This window comes from Thermobia domestica, unplaced genomic scaffold, assembly GCF_964235325.1.
Source record: "Thermobia domestica unplaced genomic scaffold, izTheDome1.hap1.1 HAP1_SCAFFOLD_1298, whole genome shotgun sequence".
NCBI classification, from domain to species: Eukaryota; Metazoa; Arthropoda; class Insecta; order Zygentoma; family Lepismatidae; genus Thermobia; species Thermobia domestica.
Genome location: NW_027657008.1, coordinates 19322 through 42328, shown reverse-complemented (window position 1 = coordinate 42328; position 23007 = coordinate 19322). Strand labels below are relative to the sequence as shown.

General features: G+C 36.6%; 2 protein-coding genes across 2 annotated transcripts; both read left to right on the top strand.

Annotated features, from left to right (window-relative positions):
• Positions 1-244: 244 nt before the first annotated feature.
• LOC145677742 (uncharacterized) lies at positions 245-18282 on the top strand. The gene is made up of 6 exons (XM_081748127.1): positions 245-3326; positions 7299-7517; positions 11079-11297; positions 12103-12324; positions 16037-16239; positions 18143-18282. Exons 1-5 carry the CDS (start codon positions 3131-3133, stop codon positions 16198-16200), a joined length of 1020 nt encoding a protein of 339 aa, XP_081604253.1. The 5' UTR covers positions 245-3130; the 3' UTR covers positions 16201-16239; positions 18143-18282.
• On the top strand, positions 18203-21418 carry LOC145677741 (uncharacterized). The gene has a single exon (XM_081748126.1). It carries the CDS (start codon positions 18203-18205, stop codon positions 20012-20014), a length of 1812 nt encoding a protein of 603 aa, XP_081604252.1. The 3' UTR covers positions 20015-21418.
• The last annotated feature ends 1589 nt before the right edge of the window (positions 21419-23007 follow it).

Here is a 23007-nt window from a genome sequence, read left to right as displayed (position 1 = left end):
TTAGTTTCAAAACGCTTTCGTGTTCCTCTTATGATGATATAAGTGAATGATTTTCAGTACAGTTTCTATTAATACGTTGAGTTGTTCTTAAACCTTTGAATCGCAAGATGTTTATTTCTCCACACGAATCTACAGATAAGACAGATTTATTTCTCATACTGTGCATTTGTGTCAAGGCAGCCGACAATACCTGGTCATACACTTATGTCCGCCACGATATAAATGATAGTTTAATTTGATATAGTGAAACAAACTACAGGAACTTATTTTGAGACAATAGTGATATGGTACTCCATTTCATATTTCTACAATTTTAATCTAATAAAACATGTAATATAGCGTAACATTATCATGTAATACAGCGAATGATTACATGTTTTCTTGCTACTTAATCATTATCTCCATTTACATTACATTGTTTGTTGAATTTGTTACAGGCGCGATAACATCTTTGCTTTCCACGCACAAGGGAATATGTTTGCTACATTAAATAAAGCCAGTTCTAATTCTTATGAGGAATCTGATACTTCTACGAAGTTTGGCGAAGGATTTCATCGATCACGTTTGACAACAAATATGGTGACACAGGAAAGTGAAAAGCGTCATACGTACCAAAATAATAATAAACGCTCTAATCAAAGTTCAACTATGTCAAGTGGTGAGTTTGTGCATTCAGGTGAAAAATCTCACATATGTGGAGTATGTGGAAAGGAATTTAGAATATGTTCAAGTTTGGCTACGCACATGGTGATTCATACAGGAGGAAAACTATTCACATACCAAGAGTGTGGCAAGGCATGTAATCAACGTTCAACTTTGGCTACACACATATTAATCCACACGGCAGAAAAAGTTTAGACATGCCACCAGTGTGGTAAGGCATTTAATCGACGTTCAAATTTGGCTAAACACATGTTAATCCACACAGGAGAAAAACCTCACACGTATAAAGAGTGTGTTAAGGCATTTACTCATCGTTCGACTTTGGCTACACACATGTTAATCCACACAGGAGATAAACATCACACGTGTAAAGAGTGTGGTAAGGCATTTACCCATCGTTCACATTTGGCTAGACACATGTTAATCCACACAGGAGAAAGAACTCACATATGCCAAGAGTGTGGTAAGGCATTTAATAGACGTTCAAATTTTGCCAGACATGTTAATTCACAGAGGAGAAAAATCTCACACGTGCCAAGAGTGTGGTAAGGCATTTAGTCATCGTTCGACTTTGGCTACACACATGTTAGTGCACACAGGAGAAAAAGTTTGCATATGCCAACAGTGTGGTAAGGCATTTAATCGACGTTCAATATTGGTTACACACATGTTAATTCACTCAGGAGAAAAATCTCACACTTGCCAAGAGTGTGGTATGGCTTTTACTCATCGTTCACATTTGGCTACACACATGTTAATCCACACAAGAGAAAAACCTCACACGTGTAAAGAGTGTGGTAAGGCATTTATTCATCGTTCACATTTGGCTAGACACATGTTAATCCACACAGGAGAAAAACCCCACACTTGCCAAGAGTGTGGTAAGGCATTTACTCATCGTTCACATTTGGCTAGACACATGTTAATGCACAGAGGAGAAAAACATCACACCTTCCTAGAGTGAGATAAGGCACTTTGTCAACGTTCAAGTTTAGGTGCACACATGTTAGTCCACACAGAACAAACTTACACGTGCCAAGCGTGTGGTAAAGGATTTAGACTACACTACGTTCAAGTGTGGCTTCATTTATTTAATTCACACAGGAGAATAAGATTACACATGCCAAGAGTGTGTTCAGGCATTTAATTGAGGTTCCAGTTTGGCTGCACACATGTTAATCCACACACGTGCCAGGAGTGTGGTAAAAGATTTAATCAATTTTCAAGTTTGGCAATACACATGTTAATCCTCAGAGGAACAAAATATCACACATGGTACGAGTGTGATGACGAATTTAAATATCGTTTAAGTCTGGTTACACGCATGTTAATCCATACAGGAAAAAAAGAGCGCTAAGTGTGTGGTTAGAAGTTTAATCGAAGTTCACCTCTGGCTATACGTTAATATGCATTAATATGCCCTGAGTGTGGTATGTCATTTGATATACGTTGAAGTTTGGCTAGAGACATGTAACTCCACACAGGAGTAAAACATCACACATATCAAGAGTGTGGTAAGGCATTTAATCTACGTTCGAAATTGGCTACACAAATGTGAATCCACACAGTAGCAAAATCTCACCTTGCAAAAATCTTGGAATTGAATTTATTCAAAGTTCATACGTGCTGACCCACACATGATCAAAACCTCACACGTGAGAGGTGTGGAAGACGATATAGTCTACACTCAAAACTTGAAATGCAGTTAAAAACAAGTCAGTCACCAAAGAGATACAAAAAGCTTAGCAAGGCATTTATTCAAGGTTCACATATTGCAAAGTAAATGATAATCCACAAAGGACAAAAATCTCACACGTGCGGAGAGTTTATATGAGATGTCGCATTCTGTTGGAGGAATAGACATGATATAAACTAAGCTGTTATTTTTACGCGTGCTATGAAAATTGTACTATCCCAAATTGAGTTCTTGAGTAGAATAGTCGACAAAGGGATGGGGGCCGCGGTGGCTCAGTGGTAGAGCGTTCACCTCTGGTGCTAACCCCTTGCAGAATGGCCGCCAAGGCCTGAATTTTTGCATGGCGGGCCAACGGCGACGTGCCACCATATGGAGGCTACAGGTCAGCATTAAGGAGGTAAACTGTAGGTGTGGCAGGCCCCTCTTGAGCCGACTCTGTTGGTGGCTGTTGGTAGGCAGCCGCTGGTTTGCCCCCGTCCTTTCTACCACCAGATCTGAAATTTGAATCGTTAACTTCGGCTTGGAGTTGGAAGCCAACTATGTACCACCCTTATAACAATTGTCAATTGTTAACTTCGGCTTCGAGTTGGAAACCATCTGTATCCCATCCGTTGTCAATTACTAACTGCGGCTAGAAAGATGCCACCAACTCTAACCGCATCCTTCCTTTCAATTGTTTTTCCCATAGTGCATCGAAGTGGCGGGTCAAGTACGTAAGAGTCACAGTCAAGAATCGAGTGTTGTGTTATTTTTTCGCTTTATTTCAGCAACATGTGTAAACTTTTTGCTGTAGTAACTTTCGAAGATAATAGCGTAAGTACTGTTCCCAAGTGTTGGATTACAAATAACCATTGCAAATGGCCAATTCTGAAAAAAGACAAAACGAAGTTGAGCAAATTTGTTGTTTTACATACTCCGCCGGAGACTTCTTGGACAAACCATCAATGTCACGTCTTATATTCAACAAGTAGGTGTACATATTTGTTCCTTTCACAAATATGTGTTATTATTGGCGTGGCGGTTTATATTATTAGTATGTGATTCACATCCCGCTGTCCATTATAGATTAAGATATAATCTTAATATATTTGCATTTTGCAAGTTTTAGTAGTCAATGGGAATATGTGTACACAATAGTAGATCATATCTTACTATTTGAATAAAGTTTATTTGTTAGTAGGGCCTACCTCCAAAACTGTATTTTGTAAGTGATGTTGCAGGGGTCAGATTAGGTGTAATTTAGAAGAACGTAATAAGAATGAATATAAATACAATGGCAATGATATTTAGTATCTCCACCAATCTTGAACATATAAGATTTACAATGTGTTACTTACTTTACAAAATATAGCTGAGCTGAGCTGAGAAGCCCCCAGAGCCCTTGTTCTTCTACCTTTATCACAATTTAGACAAAAACAAGGTACTCGGAGAAACTAAATGCCATCCAAATGCAGTTTTCTCTGGACAAGAAAGTCCTAATTACTTAACAATCTGACACACGTTAATAGTGTGCATGTTATTGTTCATTCTTCAGTAACTTATTTTGGCATTATGGTAGCAGACAGCTCTACCATACGTTAGGTTAGAATATTATTGAGATAGAATGAAGTAGAAGTAGTAGCAGGAGAAGAAGGTTCAGTTAGCCTAGGTTTGGGTAGGTTTTGTTCTGTTAAATAATCGCAGTTACTAAAAGTTCCTGTCATTTTATACGCAATTTCCTAATTGGTATTCTGCTGCCTTCCGCCTCACTGGCAAGGTTCTAGATTACTGGTCGCCCTTCCCTGGCCGAGTGAGAGTAATAAAGGCAGAAATAAACGTGCCCTGCGGGGCTCTAACCCGCCTTCACTTGCTAACGCTCGCTCGGCAATACTGTGTAAATTAAATTTATAAACTTTAGTACAGAAAGAAACCAACCCAGCTACTAACCTGCATTGGGCACCAGTAAACTAGAACCTTCCCTGCCTCACTAAATAGTTCCACCATAAAATATTTATTTTTCTCTGTATGTTCATTCCTAAAAAAGATATATTGACATATAAATTTTTAATTTGGTAGTGCCGTCTACTACTACTACTACTGCTACTGCTGCTATCAATACTACTTCTACTGCTACTATTGGTGCAATTAATTTCGAGAATAGAATACAACCCAGTCCAGCGGGGCTTTTAACCCACCCTACTACTACTACTACTGCTTCTAATGTACGACCCAAAGTGAAGAGTTACTGAGCTCTCTGCTAAAGTTAAAACCTTATTTTACGTCTACAGATTACGGGAAGGTTCTAGAACCCTGATCCCAACATACAGGTTAATAGCCAGTTGGTTTTTTTGTGTACCACAGCTCTATACTTAATTCTCACAGTATTGCCGAGCGAGCGATAGCGAGACAAGGCGTGTTAGAAGCCCCGCTGGGTACGTTGTTTTGTCAATATTAAATTACAACTCAATGGAGAGGGGGACCAGTTTTCCAGAACTCCACCTACCAAAGATAAAATGCTCCAATCTCCCCTGAAAAGTAGGGACTGTTTAGAGATAGTAGTAGCAAGAGTGATAGTAGTATTTGCAGTAGCAGCATTATTAGGTTAGTTTAGATCCAATATTCAGTCGCTGATTCGGTCCCATTCGTTGTGGAGAAACGCCGATGCGTGAGTTTTGTCGGGGTCCTCCCATTTACTTCCACTATTCATTAAACCATTCCGTATTTAGCACCGTCTCTTTTAGCCTCGGAGCATAAATCGTGGAACGTTAATATAAAATCTATTTCCTTCAGTTTTATGGGTAACTCTAGGTGGCACATATAAGATCTCCAGTGATAATTAACAAACTGTTGCTGAGCTAGTGAAGGAGGTTAGAAGCTCCGCAGGGCTCGTTGTTTTCTACCTTTATCAAAGTTTACACAAAAAAAGGCATCCTTGACAGCCGAAGGGCTGGAGCTGAAGTCACTGAGTGATCCAAAGTAAATTTGTGCCGTTTTATGTTCCACCAGTGTGTCTTGTAGGCTAAATGGGACAGTTGATCATGATATAATTAGTGGAATGATAAGGTTGAATCGAACATGAGGACCACAAAAACTATAATGTCTAAAGCCTATTTTGGTACCAATATTAAATTATGCAAATATGTGCATTGAATAAGGATTTTATAGATATGGTATTGAGTTTATCGTCCCATGGTTATGCCATGTTGGCTAAAGGAGACTTGGACCTACTGATTATAGAGGAATCCGAACCACTTTCTTTCGTTGAACCGTACCCTCACTGGGAATCGAACCCGGGACCACGCGTACCGAAGGCAAGCGTCCTAGCCACTAGACCAAGCGTGGGTCCAAGGATTTTATAGTTCGCACACAAAAAAGACCAACAATTTGTGAAAGACATGACGTACTGCTGACGTTATTGAAGGAAAGAGAGCTCAATCCTCTTGTACCTCCTGATGAGTGTCAAATAATTAAGGACCCCGCTTGGTCTAGTAGGTAGCACGCTTGCCTTAAGTGCGCGAGGTCCCAGATTCGATATCCGGTGGGATATTATTGAACGAAAAAAGTGGTTCGAATTCCGTAAGGTCCACGTCTTCCTAGTCGCCAAGGCGTAACTATGGGATGTTAAACTGCAACAAGCAAATAATCCTTTGTAACAGTGGCATCATTTAACCTACTGATAGCTCCTTTTTGTCTTGCTTCGCTACGTATAAACATAACTGCTTTACTGTGCTTTTTTCCAGCTGATAAATTATTTCACAAGTGAGATTAGCAATCTCATTTTTTTAAGTAGCAGAAGATTCTGTACACAATGGAGGTAGAACGGTTTTGAAATTAAAATACGTAGAATGATGTATGTTTACAACCCTTAAGGAGTGACATTTAACGTACCGTATTTACTTGGATATATTGCCACATTTATTAAAGTCTAAGCGTAAAATTCGTGACATGCACGTATAATCGCACAAAACGTTTTTTGTATAAGTGGTAGGAATACCTGAATATGCTATTTAATTGTTACCTTTTTCTTAAGCTTATTATATTGTTGCTGTTGTTCTGCCTTTTTATTTTATATATATATATACACTATCCTTTGCTACTAACTGAAAAGACTCTACTAAAGTTCACACACAAGCAAAATCAACTTTTTCCCTTGAATGCGAAGATCTACATCAGTGGCTAATCTAGCCCAGGGCCGGGGAGCCTAGGCTCCCTAAAGTTTTGATCATCAAAAATAATCGAAGCTATCAGTTATAAATCTTTTTTAAAATTAAAATGGTTTGCGTAAACTCAAGATATACTTATTATAACCTGCAATCTGGCTGCCCCTCCAAATTTTACCTTCTAGATCCGCCACTGATCTACAGGCCCCATTGTAAGGGAAGAGAAGATCAATGATCTTGTGTCTCCTTAAGACAATGACAAGTGGCCAAACTTTGTAACGATGGCAACATTTGACTCATTTGCTACTCCGCGCGTGGCCCAAATGCCCTTCTGATAGATTTACTATTGATAGGAATAGTTGGTTTAGTTTGTAATTCTAGCTTTACCTTGTTTAATTTAGTCTTGCCAAAAGGTGGCTAACTTTTTGCTTTTTTTTTTTTAAGATAGTAAATAGCCTTTAACAACAATAGGCCTAACATTACAACAATTTGACAATGTAAATTCCTTTTATTGATTGCTTTTCAGTTCATTCATAACATTGCATGCAAGTTAAAGGTATTGCTTAAACCTACTAGTCATTGGTTTTGCAGCTGATGATAGTTGCTAGTTGTGTGAATTCTCTTTACTAATCTTATGAAGAATGCTTGTATTCATATAATATATATGAATTCTCAAAGCCGGCCACTTGCACTTACGTTTGAAGAGTGCTTATATTCGAGTAAATACGGTATCTTCTTTACTCAGCGGTAGAGAAATGTACTTGCTTCTCACCTCACATTTTTTCTTGTTTATTTGAAAGATGATTATTTGAAAGCCAAAGAAAAAGAGAGACTTGCTGAAGATACTTCTGATATTGCAACAGTGGATGAAAGTAGTGTGAGAAAAGACACTTTTACGAAAAGAAGACGCCGTAGACCGGTACGCCGTTACGATAGCGATACTTCTATACCTGATGAAGATGAAAGTGAAGAGGAAATAGTTCCTCCATCGTCACTTCAGTTCAGTGAACATTACACATGTAAGTCCAACTTTAAATTTACATTGTAGATATGTGAGAAAAAGCCCTACATATTGACTTTTTCTTAGTGTACAGATTTTTTACCATAAAAATGAAATGAAATGAAATCTGTAGGTTAACGTCCCACACTTACGCAAGCAAAGTGCCAAAGGAGATGGATGAAATAGCAAGTGAATGATGATGAAAGAAATGGTGGAATGAGAAAGTGGAAGGAATTGGGAAAACTCACAGGCATGATGATGTCCACCACGAACCCCTTTTTATCATAAGTCAGGCGTTTCGTTCGCAAAGGGGTGCTAATAATATTGGTGCAAAAATTAGCATAATTTTATAACTTTTAATTTCTTTTTTCAAAAGATTTACTCTAAGTAAAAGTGTTTAGAAAGGATGTTTAATTACTGGGTACAGGTTTAATTTAGGAGGGCGTGCCCTGGCTTTTAGGGATATAAATAGGGACTTGTGAACATACGACAGTGTGAAATGCGCTTTTATTTCGCGGAAATGCATTCGTAGAAAGTTTTGTAAGCAGATTGATTAGTTTAAATGTTTGTAATATATGCGTAATTTGCATTTAGATAATACTATCTCACTCCATATTGATGCTCTTTTATTGGCTGCAGGGGATCTGTACAAAGACAAACGATATAGTTGAGGAGTTGTCGCCCCCTCCCAAGGTTTGCCCTAGTGGACCCAGCCCGAAAAAACCCGGTGGGTTTTTTCGGGTTGGACCCACCTGATAAAACCCACCTGGGTTTTTGACCTATTTGTTAGTATATTATTGATACAACCAAGGTGATCACATTGTAAGTGATTTTTATCAGATTTTAGACTTTCCTTGGGCTAATTAGAAGCTTTCACGTTAAGGTATACAAGAACATTCAACATAAGACTTTTATAAACTTCTGAATGCACTAAATGAATTAAAAGAAAAAAAATTACCTTACCTTGAGATAGTTATAGAACAGATTTATGCTTATAGCCTATTTGAAGTAAAATAAGCAATTTTGTACTTTAGAAAATATTTCCGTGAATAGTATGCTCGTTGACTTGGCGACACCGAGGGACATTATCACTCATACGTTTGACGGGTTTAAGGTCATAGGTGCCGGTACTAATAGTACATATGTAATACACCAGTAAAACTATTAGTATTATTTCTTACCTTTGATGTAAAACACAAGGTTCTTCAACTAAAATTTGGTTTTCCAACAATAACTGTTTAATTCAGTCATTTGTTGCTACTCTTCAAATAAGCATTCTGTAGAATCAACACCAGCAATAGCGTAAAAATTCTTGTCAAATTTAAGAAGCTTAATGCTCGGGGTTCCGAAGGCTATGTAACGCTTACTATTTCAAGTGCTGAATTCAAATTTCCGTACTAATGAAAGTTTTGATGTACACGCCGTGAAAGAAGTGCTCCGGAAATTCCCGAATTAAACGCAGAAGGATCGGAAATAAATACTTCAACAATAAAACTATTTATTTTACGCTTAAGCCTGCCATACGTCCCGTAAAAAACGGGAGTGTTCCGTTTTTTGGCCCGAGTGTCCCGCGTCTCCGTAAATTTAGTCGGAACAGGGAAATGTCCCGTATTTTAACTCTGTTCCATTTCTGCTATCAATATCAGCTTATTCGAAAAGTAAAAACCAAAAATTCTTACATTGGCTGGGAATCATGTAATTAGTGAATGAACAGTACGCTGTTGCATGTAACAGTTTCGAGGAAGTTATACCACCACCCTGTTCGACTTGATAGCGAGCAAAATTTGCAATGCTACTTTTTCCATTGCACTTGATGGAAACTCGGATACTCCGGAACAAAGATGGCTTTGAGTGCTTCTACATTTACAAACACAGGGAAGATGACTAACTTTTCTTCAGCAACACATTAGATAAGTTAACAAGAATTATAATCTTTTTCAGAGGCTAGGGGGACAGAATTGTGCTTTGGCCTAGGTCCTAGAAAAATGTAAATCTGGTCCTCACAATTACACGTGACATAAGGAGAAAAATAAGCTTTTCATCAGATTAAACTGACTAACGTAATTTTGGCAGATACAGCCATGTAAATAAATATTGCTAAACGCGCGAAAAATATTGAAAACAGATTGTACCACTGATTTAAATAATTTGCATATTGTTTTCCTGTAAAGCATTTTTATAGCACATCTTAAGGTTTTAGGGATTTTTAGTCTATACAATTAATTGCAGGGTACGAACAGAGAAAAGCAGCTGCTGCTTAGTGAACTTTCGCCTATTATATTATTGAAAAAACATTAAATTAAATTAAATCTTTTAGTTTTAGTCTCACGGTTATGTCTGCTATGCTCAAGGTGACGGTGATGATGAGAAATGAATGAAATGACAGAATGAAGAAAGTGGGAGGAAACGTGAGAATCTCGAGAAAACCCACGCACAAGGTGTTTGTCCACCACAAAGCTCACTTGGCGCGAGCTAGGATCGAACTAGGAACCCCATGCACTAGAGGTGAACGCTCTACCACCGAGCCACCGCGGCCTATTATTCTTTTGTTCATAACCAGACTACAGTTCATTGCATTGTTTTGGAAAGTTGAGGAGGGGGGGGGGTTTGAGGTGTCCCGTATCCTCATGAAGAAAATATGGCAGGTTTATTTATGCTGGAAGATGTTAATTTCATATAAGACATTTTAAAACATTTATTTATTTCATACAACATGAATTGCATCTTTGCTCTAAATTAATAGACATCTTTTGGTATTCATATTTGGCGAACGTCAGTCAGGCTTCTGGATGACTTGATCTACATTTGTTCGTTTGTCTACCAAGCTCCTTCATGGCTGTGCGGTTAGTGTACGCGTCTTCGGCGTGGGACCCGGGTTTGCTTCCCGGAGGAAGCTCATGTGATTCGGATTCCACGTTAATCAGTAGGTCCCGTCTCATATAGCCTCGCTGCTGAAAGGGACGTTAAACACAAAATCAACTCAACTCGTTTGTCTGCCTCTACCACACACACTACAGGGTAAACCATTTGGCCTTTCAAGTTAAAATTTTCAGAATACAAGCACGAGACACACTAAATTTCCTGTATAGATTTTGGCGGCATACCAACGTAAAATATCAAAATATTGAGATATTTCGAAAAAACTCGATTAAACCCGAAAATACCTGAAAAACCCATATGGGCCCAGGTGGGTTGGGCTTTTTTTTAAAAAAACGGGTTTTTTCAAACTCTGCCCCCTCCCCAAATAGCCAACTGATTTTAACCTAGCCATTACCAATTCTATCAGGTGACATTAAATAATCATAGAAGTGTTGCAGAGAGGTGCCTTACGTAAAACATGTATGATGTAAAGATTTTTTGTGCGATGTGAGATCTATATGCAGATTTCACATATTTTATATGTTAATAGTCATATTAACTTAACAAAAATTACTTTCAGACGATTTTTCTCCCACGACGTTGAAAAAAAAAATACTTTCACTCAATTTTTCTCTTACCACATTGTTTAGAAATTGTTCTGCCAATGTAGACTATTTGTAATGTAAATTTTCCATTATAATTTTTATTGTTTCCGTTACAGCTTTGTGTGAAGGCAATGCCAACGAAAGGCTTTCTAAAAAATTGTCTGATATTAGAAAAACACAGAATATCACGACTACGGAAGGCACTTGTATAACCAAAAAACACCCAGAACAGGCAGGTGTTAACAATGAAACCACACCTTGTGGATCTGGAGAGTATGAGAACTTAGATCAGATAATTATTCAGCCTTCAGTAGAATTCAGTGGACAGTGCGCACGTAAGTTCATATTTGAAATTTACTTTTTCGTATAATACACGTTTTTTTTTATTTATTTATTTATCTAGTAAAATTATATATTTTACATGGAAACACGGCATTTGTCTTTTGATAATAAACTACCATTGCGCCAGATAAGTTCTATAAATCGTTATAAGCGCTATAAATAGTGAGGTTGTATTAGCTCAGGTTAGGTTTCCCTAGATTGTTCATTACATTGCAGAACGGAAATATTTACCTCTGCTCTCCTTAATGAAATTTTCGAGTGCCGAGTGTATAAAACCTTGATCTTCTAGTGTGTTTCAGGAATGAGATTCTGATTACCGGAATGTCCCGGTGTGTCAGAATGTTCATTCTCCTTTCTTAAATTAGCCAGACTAAAGGTTTTGGTAAATTAAAACTGAAATATGTTTATGGATTATGGTTTGGAAAGAAAATAAGTACGGAAGGAAAAGCCGCTTTTTCTATCGAAAGGTCCAATGATATTTTTCCAACCACAGTACGAAAAGAATATAAATAAATGCCGCATTTCAAAGGATTTTTATTGGTATTTCAGCTTAGGAATATATCCTTCCGTCTCCTGATATTATGGAAAAAGCTTTCTTTATTTTTTATTTTATTTTATTTTATTTATCTTTTTTAAATGCACTTGATTCCCACCTCATTCATTTTTTTATTTTTATTTTATTTATTTTTTAATTGCACTTGATTCCCACCTCATTCATTTTCTTATTTCAATTACACGAAGTTCTTTAAAGAAATACAGTTAATTCTTACGTAATTGATTTTCTTGTTTCCATTATAGCTACGTATGTGACAGTGAACGTAAGCGAAAGACTTTCTGGAGAAACGTCTGATATAACAACACCGGAGGAGACTAGGAGTACGGAAGGCACATATATAGCCAAAAGACTCCCTAAACGGAGGAGTCCTAACAGTGATACTACGCCTTCTAAATCTGGAGAATATGAGAACATAGATCAAATAATTCATCAGCATGTAGTTGAATCCTATGGACATTGCAGCCGTAAGTTCAGTTTTTAAATGTAACGTTTTCCTGCTATGCCCATGTTTGTTATTTATCTAGTGAAATTATATATTTTTTGCACGGAAACAAGTTATTTCTGTGAAATCGTTGCATTTATCTTTCGGTAATAGACTACCACTGCTCAGAAGCTCTATAAATCGTTACGAGCGCTATAAATAGGTTGTATTAGCTCAGGTTAGGATTCCCTAGTTTGTTCATTACATTGCAAAACGGAAATATTTACCTCTGCTGTCCGCAGTGAAATTTTCGGGCGCCGAGTGTATAAAGCCAGTGGCGGCGTAAGGTGAATTGGTGCCCAGGGCCAGTTAAGTAGATGGGTCCCCTTATCGACTTATACACTGCTATTTTTCTTCCCGGGGCGGGGGCACCGCTCGTCCCGCCCTTACTCCACCACTATATAAAGCCTTGATCTTTTAGTGTATTTCAGGGATGAGATTCTGACCATGGGAATGTCCCAGTGTGCAGGGATTTTCCTACATCCCCTAACACCCCCCAAATTTTGATGGACACCCCCCCCAAAGAAATTCACTCCACACACCTTTAACACCTCCCTAGTTTCAGATTGCAATCATTACTCAGAAAAAAAATTGTCGAGCTTCCTTGCGAAAACTACAGATTCGTAACAACTATTTTAGAAAGGCCCTGTTTTGTTCACTGCAACACTTTTTTTTTTTTTTTTTTTTTTTTTTAAGATTTGACATTTGTCACAGCCAATACCCGGATATTTTTTCGTTCGGTTTATCTCCGAAGGGTCAGCTAAAGATAGAAAAAATATGCGTCTTCCTGGTTTCTGGAAATAAACACGGTAACCACTAGATTGTTGAAGAAGACAACTTGTAACCCATTACGCGAGGGTTTCTCCCCTTTTCAACAAGGAAGTAAATAGAAACTGTTTCGGTGTAACACTATCAACTTTTATCAGAGAATGAATATACTTCCGAGTGTGATTGTTTACAACTTTTTGCCGTAGGTTTTGGGAGTTATGAAGTAAATACACTGTAAAACTATTTTTCCAAGAAGAAGGAAAAGGTATGTTTATATTTCTACGACACATTTCATATATTATGTAAAAATCATGTGTATTTTTAAGAGAGGGTATGAAATTTAGTTTTCTAAATACCAATTCAAACATATTATTTCGATTTTTTCAAGTTGAAAATGGAAAAAATTGGAGAGCTTTTGTAAATAATAATAATTTTTATGGCATTTACGCATCTATTGCTCAAGCCGGGATTAGATAGGATGTAGCAATCGGCCAGGGCCTTTCCTATGGTCAGATTTTTCTGCAACTCCCCCAAACACGCCCTCGAACTTCAATGAACACCCCCCAAAGAAATTCGCTTCACACACCCCCAGAAAAAAAATTAGAGAATCCCAGACTTAAAATCCCGGGGAAACCCCTGCCAGTGTATCATAATGTTCATGCTCCTTTCTTAAATTAGCCAGGCGAAGGCTTTTTGTATATTAAAATTGATGTGTGTTTCTGAATTATGGTTTGGAAGGGAAGGGGGAGTACGGAGGGAAAGGCCGCTTTTTCTATCGAAAGATTCAATGATATTTTTCCAACCACAGTACGAAAAGAATATTGATAGATGCTGGGCCGTACCCAGAATTTTTTGAAAGAAAAGGACAGCGCCGTACTCAGTATATTATACTCTAGCATATATTACCCGCTTCGCTGGGTTGAAATGAAAATTTTAAATGCACAACTCCGTATTTCATGTGTTTAGTACCTGTGAAATATGCTGTTTTCGTTTTTAATGGCATCGATTTAAACAGCATCGGAAAGATCATTGATCATCTCGGCGACCCCAAAAATCATGGATTCGACACTAATATTGGTCATTGCCCGTCATTTATATGTATATTTCCCCCTCCCCCATGTGGGCCATGGCATCGAAAGTGTCACTGTTCATCTCAGCGACCCCCCAAAATGTGGATTCAGTACTATACTAATATCGGCAATTTTCGATCATTTTTAAATCTCTTCCTCCCTCTCCCCAAAATTGTGAGGTTGAATTTGAATATAAACGGGATCGAAAGTACCACTGTTCATCTAAGCGACCCTAAAAAATATAAATTCGACACTGATAGTGGCCATTATCGATCATTTTTATATATCTCTTTCTCCCTTTCCCGCAAGTGGCGGAGCTGATTTTGCATTTAAAGCGGATCGAAAATGTCACAGTTCATCAGAATAATCCAGAAAACTATGAATTAGACACTAATATTGGTCATTTTTGATTATTAGTATTATATATAGCCCCCTCCCCCTCCTCCGTGCTGCGGCACACGGCATCAGAATTGTCACTGTTAATCTCAGCTTCTCCTAAAACTATTGATTCGACACTAATATTAGTCATTTTCGATCATTTTTAAATGTTTATTCCACTTCCCTCCATTGTACCCTCTCCCTCCCCAACTATTTAAGTTGAACTTAAATTGAAACAGTATCAGAAGTGTCACTGTTTGTATCATTGATCACGAAAACTATGTATTCAACACTAATATCGGTCATTTTTGATCATTTTTGAATTTCTCTCCCCCTCCCCTACGTTGTTTCATCAAAGTGAATAGCCTAAAGTAATCTCCCCCTAAACTCATGTATGTTGAAATTTTGATTTAAATCGGTCGGGTGGTTCAAGAGTGATGAGGTCACAAAGGCAGTCATTTTTATTTTTTATTTTTTTTACATATATCTTCCCCTCCCTCTCCCCTATGTTGGCTCGTCAAAGTGAAACGATAAAAAACTTCCAAATCCCGACCTTCATATATGTGAAAATTTGATCGAGATTTGGTTGGGTGGTTAAAAAGTTATTAGGTTTTACTAGTTTTTATTTATACGTCCTCCTCCCCTTGGATGTACCGTTAAAGTGAAATTACAAAAATGTTTCCAGATCCAAACCTCATATATCTTGAAAATTTGATTGAGATCGGTCGGATAGTTCAAGAGTCATTAAGTTACAAAAATAATCACTTTCAGTCTTATATAAATTGATTTTTATATATCTCCCCCTCCTGCTCCACCCCCCCACGTTGCTCCGTCAAATGTAAATTATATAAACGATCCCAGGCCTGAACCTCATCTGTGTTGAAAATTTGATCAAGATCGGTCGAGTGGTTCAGGAGATTTAGAGTCACAAACATAGTGATTTTTCAATTTTATCTATCTATCTATATATATACCATTCAAATTTAATAGGGCATCTTTTTGCTATTTACTTTCATGTAATATGGTTTCGCGTTGTACGAGTATATATAAAATATAATAGTTTAATACCAGTACTAAAAAGAATATGTTTAGTTTGGCTGATCGCTGGCCAGAACCAGAATCTCTGGCTAATATTGATAGTGACAGAAGGTTTTGTCTAACTTGTGTAAAGCGAAAATGTTAAGAGAAGTAAGAGAGAGAAAAGAAAAGAGATCGCACCTATTTTCGGTTTTATAAACGTTCACCTCACATAGTAACATTCGCATTTCACTAGTTGGTGAGGGGGCATGACCCCTTGCCCCCCCTTAGATACGGCCCTGGATAGATGTGGCATTTGAAAGGATTTGTATTGGTATTTCACCTTAGGAAAATATAGTTCCGTTTTCTGATGTTATGGGAAAAGCACTTTTTTTTTTTCATTTTTCATTTTAAGAATTGCACTTAATTCCCACCTCATTCAGTGTCTTGTTTCCATTATAGCTACGTATGTGACAGCCAACGTAAGCGAAAGGCTTTCTGGAGAAACGTCTGATATTACACCAGAGGAGACTAGGAGTACGGAAGGCACATATATTGCCAAGAGACTCCCTAAGCGGAGGAGACCTAACAGTGATGTCAAACCTTCTGGATCTGGAGAGCAGTAATTCGCTAGTATGCAGTTGAATCCTGTGGACATTGCACACGTAAGTTTATATTTGAAATGTAAGGCAAGTATGCCTAATTTCACAATAAATTTCATATTTGCGTATATATTACCAAAAATAAAATTGGAAAATAACAGCAGACTTGATTATTTTGGAGGTACATATTAACCTGACTAGATACATGTGTTGTTTCTTTCTTGCTGCGGTTAGAAATTTAGTAATGTTCCGGCGAAGTACAAAATACAATTGGTCCGAATTTCGCGGTACTACCTATTTGTTTCTAATTTCACTATTCTATAGGCCTATTTGACATAAATGTTACAAAGTGATAAGATCTGAATTACAATGTGAACACACCGATATTTTTTTTCATCATAGCTACATTTTGTTGATCATTATTATTATTAAATAAACACAACGTTAGTTATTTCATATAAATTATTATCCAAGCTAAACAACAAAAACTACGACTGAGAACAATGCAAAGGCATTACACATGATGGAATAGGACCTAGTTGCAATATTAAGTAATAGAACACGAAGAGAATTGAGTTCTTCAGTAAGGCTATAAACAAATCAGGCTTAGGTGAACATGACAGATCAAGTAAAAGAGGATCAAATTTTCAAAGCACAAGAAAGCTAATCATGCGGAGAACTACTTTAATAACCTTTCCCATGTTCGTAATTCTTCACGTTATGTGGTACTGCGAAATTAGGCACACTTGCCCTAACTTGTTCAGAAAAAGAAAAGCTATATGTTTACCATCTCATAGTATTAAGAATTTTAATATCGTTTATACTAACGAAGGAAAAGATTCTTATCTATATGTTGTATGTTATGGATCCAGGAAAAAATCTTTTAAAAATGTCAAGCCTTGTATATCTGCTCTGGTATATGGGATACATGCTACATTAGTCTTTACACCCATTGAAACAGACTAATGAACAACCTGTCGCTACAGCGCATGAATGTCTATGGCTGGCCGGATCTGGCTATCGCAAGGTTTCAGGTAACTACTCAAACCACGTGAGCTATATGTTGCGATTGCATTCGGCGACGTAAGATATATGCATTATTAATTGAAGTATTGGAATGCATATTAGAGGGGCACGGCATTATCGTTGCAAAACAAAGTTAAAGAAATCCATGCCATGTTATTGCATGAGAAAGTTTTGTCGTTATTTAGTTGTATTATGATAAATTACGTATTAAGTGAAGTACAATGATTATTGTTTTGTACATTGTACACATATTGTTATAAGTATAAAAATATGAATAGTGTACTGATTGTACTCATAGAAAGATTTGGATCTCCTCTTTATATAACACGGTGTCGGGTACGCTTAAAAAAAAAAATCACTGATTCTCCGGGAAAGTTGGCATAAGGTGTTGAATGCTGATGGAGATTACTTCGAAACCTAAAGATACGTACCATCCAGCGTATTGCAGTTTGTATATCCTTACTCTGAAACAGCAAGAACTATTTGGTTACTTGTATTTAACACATAAAGTGAAATTCGAAATTTTTTTGTGTGCTTTAACAGATATATTTATGATAAAAAAAATATTTTTCCTAATGAAGAAGGAATAAAAAATTATTTATGGTACTCTACAATGTTCCATATGTTTAAAATTGTAGTTATTTAAGTATAAGATTCGATAAAAGATAAGATCGCAAACATAGATAATCTCTGAAATATCGAAGAATTAAATTACATGTGATGTCGTGAAGCATCTTGAGTGAGTGATCATTTCTGCATTGTTAGTTTCACTTTTTAGATTTTCGCTATTTTATTTTCTGCATTGTGTAGCCTTCACAAAATGAAAACAAATATGAATTCTCTTTCAAATTTATGCAGGTACAGCTCATACGATGTTGATGATTCTTATTATTTTATTTTTTATTTTTATTTTTATTTTTTATTGATTTTTTTTTAACAGGTGGAAACACACGCAAGCACATCAGATGCCTAACCAGATTTTGGAGCATGAACCGAGTGTATGCGCCTTCACTCGGAAGTAAGTTGTAGAACTTTGTGTATATATATGTTCATTACTTTTTTAATTCAGCAATATGCCGAAAAGGAAAGAATTTTTTTAAACTTAAACGATTACTATCATATTAATAAAAATCTGAAAAGAAATATTGATGACTTAAGTAATTCGTTAGATAGTGATGTTGGTGTTTCATTACCAAACCATGGTGGAAGCGTTGAAGCTGGACTTACAGGTGAAAGAATACCTAACATAGAAGTGTCTGATTGTGGCAGTAACATGTCTTTGTCTGGTCCTGAGTATACTGATAGTAATGAACAGAATTCGAATAATGTATCTTTCAATATTTCTGTAACTGATGAAAAAGACTCAAACATCGTTGAATCCCCAAACATACGTAATGATATTCAAAAGTGGGCGGTGAAAAACAACGTGACGTGTCATGCAGTAAATGAATTGCTCCACATTCTGCACAAATATGGACATACAGGTTTGCCGTTTGACTACAGTACTTTATTGTTGACCAGACATAATAATGTTATTAAGGATATAGCTGGCGGTCAGTACTTCTATATAGGACTTAGAAAAGGAGTTGAAGTTGCAATTCGTGCTGGACTGAAACCGCCAAGTACTAGAAGCATTTCTCTGAAACTTAATATTGATGGAATCCCACTTACCAAAAGTTCCAGAAGTCAATTTTGGCCAATTTTGTGCTTAATAAATGAAAGTTGTGTTCGTGTACCTTTTGTTGTAGCAGCTTTCTACGGTCATTCCAAGCCGCATAATGTTGATCAATATTTGTGTGACCTTGTTCATGAGTTAAAGTCGTTGGTTAAAAATGAGTTTGTAGTTGATGGTAAACGATATACTTTGTTAGTGCATAAATGTTTTTTTGTGTGTGATGCCCCTGCTCGTTCATTTGTAAAACATATCAAACCTCACAATTCATACTTTGGGTGTGAGAAATGTTGTGTTGAGGGGTCTTATGAAGGACGAATGGTATTTCCTGTACTTAATGCACTAGCCCGTACCGACGAATCTTTTCTAAATCGCAGTCAAGAAGATCATCACACAGGGATTTCACCATTAGTTCAGTTAGGTTTTGGACTAGTTTCCCAGTTTCCCTTGGATTATATGCACCTCATACTCCTTGGCGTTACACGTAGACTTTTCCATTCATGGCTGAAAGGTCCATTAGCAGTACGGTTAAATTCAGGAAAAGTTAAATTAATATCAAACTATTTGGAATTATCATCATCCTGGGTACCTTCAGAATTCGCCCGCCGCCCTCGGAGCATTGACCATATTGATCGTTGGAAAGCTACAGAGTTAAGGTTAATCCTTTTGTATATAAATCCTGTCATTCTTTCATTCGTTCTTAAGAAAACATTGTATCGTCATTTTCTACTTTTGTTTGTAGGCACATTTATACTAATCCAAAAATATTTGGACGATGCCTTATGTAACTATTCAGAAAGTTTGTTTAGAAAATTTGTAGAAGAAAGCAAAACATATTATGGAATAGAAATGATAGTGTATAATGTCCATTCACTTATACATATTCCTGGTGATTGTAAAAAATATGGTTCTCTTGATAATTTTAGTTCCTTTCCGTTTGAAAGCTTTCTTCATACTATAAAGAAATTAATTAGAGCTTCACACCATCCTCTGCAACAACTGCTCAATAGGATAAATGAACGCAATAATGTAGGCAGTTATTCTTCAAATACAACTGATAATTTTCAATGTAGAGTTGAACACAATGAGGGACCACTAATTAATTTATTATGTCCAAGGTGCAAACAATACAAAGTGTAACATTTTAACGGATATAAGTTTAATGTGTCCCAACTAAGAGACAGTGTTTGTATTTTACCAGACATGAATGTTGTATTAGTAAAAAATTTTGTAGTAGTTGACAATAGTATAAAAATCATTGGTGTTAAATTTCAAGTACGTTCTGACTTTTTTACATATCCATGCAAATCTTCAAAGCTGGGGATTTTAAAAGTTCGTTCCCCTTCAGATCTTGCAAGTTTCGATATTCACGGAGTAAGGAAGTGCGTTCTTTTACCTTTTAAACAGGAAATTAAAACAGTGGACATCGATCAAGATCCGTTTGTGTGTATCCCATTATCACATCACATAGATTGAAAACATTATTTTGTCATAAAAAGGTGTAATTTGTTAAGCAATTGAGATACACTTTGTAAAAATGGAGTGAAATATTTAGTTTTACGTGGTTATGTCGTTTAGAATAGCGGAGACGAATGATCGATGAAAGTAAATGAGTGTGAAATAATTGGTAGAATGCAAGTGTGGGGGAAGCGGAATAACCTCGATAAAATCTAGACGATAATATTTTGTTTAAACAAACTCATTGCCCGTGGATTGAACCAGGGATCCATCGCAAGTCCACTGAACCACCGTCCCCCAGGGTACACACTGTATATGTAAATACAGCACAGTGCTTGCAAATATGTACAGATACCATATTTCTTAGATAGTAAATATACCAGTATGATCAGCCTCTTGTATCAAATTCTGAAATTCTATATGTAAATTTTGAACAAAACAAAACTAAATTATGATCTGTTCCTAAGTTATTTATTTCATAATGAAATATGTTTAATTAAATGGCAGTTAAATCCCTTTTTCAGAAATCAATGAACATACCACTGGAGACATTACAACATTCTGATAACGCCTCCCACAAACGTCCGCCGTGTTCTTGAACATGAAGGAAGTTTTTCGAAAGACGTTGATATTATGTTGAATGAGGTATTTCACTTAGCTATAGAGGCCATGATGAGTCACTAGTAAAGCACTTACCTCTGGCACTAGGAGTCCCTACTTCAGTCTCCTGTAGCACGAGTTATGGTGGAGAATATCGTATCCGTGGATTTTCTCGCCTCTCATTTTCTCCCACATTCTCATTTCACCAATTATTTCAGTATCACTAACATTCATTAACCACCCATCTCCTTTATTCTAATGTTCATAATCGTGAGACGTAAAACTAAAGACTTCGTTTCATTTTCATCCAATGTGGATATGAAACGTTTTCCCACTTTGTCTTCTTTTTACATTAAAGTCATATATTTAGTTTAGTTTGTGTAACACTCAGACGACGAATGTTTTTTTTTTTTATATATTGTAGCATAAAGTCTATGAGAATGTATATACGTATTTAAATAATCATTGTACCACTGAAAGATGGCAGCTGTGTATATTATTTTTTTCTATATGTATGTGTTAATAAAAAATATAGTAGTTAGAAATATGCATTTTATTTATTATACCATCTCAATATTTTTAATGTAACTTTTACATAGTTAATGCTGTGTTTATAACTGGGTTCAACGTCGTCCGACTTTGTCCACTACAGACAATTTCCTTCCAATGTTCATGGTATGTGTACGTTTATAGCAAATATAGAAATTCAATATTAATTAATATTAAAAAAAAACATTGCTACGTTACAGTAGTGAACACATCTAATACAGATAGAGGAGTTCTATATACTACTAGTGGGACGTCTCACTTTCTTGGCTACTGCTTGACAAAGGTTGAGAAACTTTATTACATCATTTTATGATTTATTTGTGCCACCATAGTGATGTTTACTTGAATTGTTAATTCATTAAAACATCTTATCTGTATATTTGTTGTCCAGCACTGCAACTCAGACCTACAGACGAACCCGGCCGCAATAGTACACTTAATTTTCGCACCGAGACGAATATCGTGTGTTACATATACGCGCACTAGCTACTTGGCAAAAAGATGTTAATGTTGCTAAAATTTATAATTTACAAATAATTACTGTGTGCTATATTAAGATTACGGTAAATGCACTTAGTCTAGCACCAAATTCTGTTACATATTCACGTATGTAATTCATACCTGAGATATTTTTCTTGTGCTGTAAATCTCCCGTAATAAACTCATTAGTTCTCCCTCTCGCATTGTGCATACTATTTCTTCATACTTTTATAACCTAAAAACCTGTACCAGGGGAAATACTTCACACACTACTCCATAAAAGTTTAAAGTTTGAATCGAAGTTTCATTTAAAGAGGCTCCTTCGATTCAAACTTTAACCCTTTATGGAGTAGTGTTGTCGCCGTCGGTAGATGAAAGTTACAGCCCGTGAAGGTCACGTGCTACAACATGAGTAAATCAACGTATGAATAAACTGCAGCAGGTACACGCTGTTATACTCACCTTTTGCGCGTGATTAGCGTGTGATAATCTGTTATGGTAGTTCTGTGCAGAAACACAACTTACCTTGTTATAAATTAATGACTGTTTGTTGTAATAAACTATGTACATTCCTCTACACATTTGATTTATTGGAATTACGTAGTTAGCTTACACAAGTGCATGCTCTATGAACTACTTGCACACTGTTCCCACTGTCACAAAAGTTTTACTCACAATCTTTACACTACTATATATTTGACAGACTATATATCTGACACAATCTACGTTGTCTATATTTACTTTTCACAATAACACAGCCTTCGTTATAGCCCGGAGAACTTAATACTTTCAGTTTGCCTTTTTGCACATCAGTCGGCCGAAAACACCTACCATTCCTCTCTTCTTCTTCTTCTTCTTTTCTACCCGGTTAGTTTTTATTCTCTTGATACCGACTGAGTATTGTCCTCACCTACGGGTGTAAACGTACTGCGACAAATGGTGCCCAGCGGGGCTATTCCACGATGATCAATAAATCCTTGTGGATTCGAACCCACACTCCTTACTGTGGATAAACATTTTTCAATATCTTTACTTTAGTGACACCC

Excerpts from the sequence above, each read along its gene's own strand:
- LOC145677741 (XM_081748126.1), top strand. The coding sequence starts at position 18,203 with ATGCGCCTTCACTCGGAAGTAAGTTGTAGAACTTTGTGTATATATATG.
- LOC145677742 (XM_081748127.1), top strand. The coding sequence starts at position 3,131 with ATGTGTAAACTTTTTGCTGTAGTAACTTTCGAAGATAATAGCGTAAGT. Across the intron at positions 3,327-7,298 it reads TCACGTCTTATATTCAACAA|ATGATTATTTGAAAGCCAAA; the intron begins GTAGGTGTACAT and ends TTTATTTGAAAG. Across the intron at positions 11,298-12,102 it reads ATTCAGTGGACAGTGCGCAC|CTACGTATGTGACAGTGAAC; the intron begins GTAAGTTCATAT and ends TTTCCATTATAG.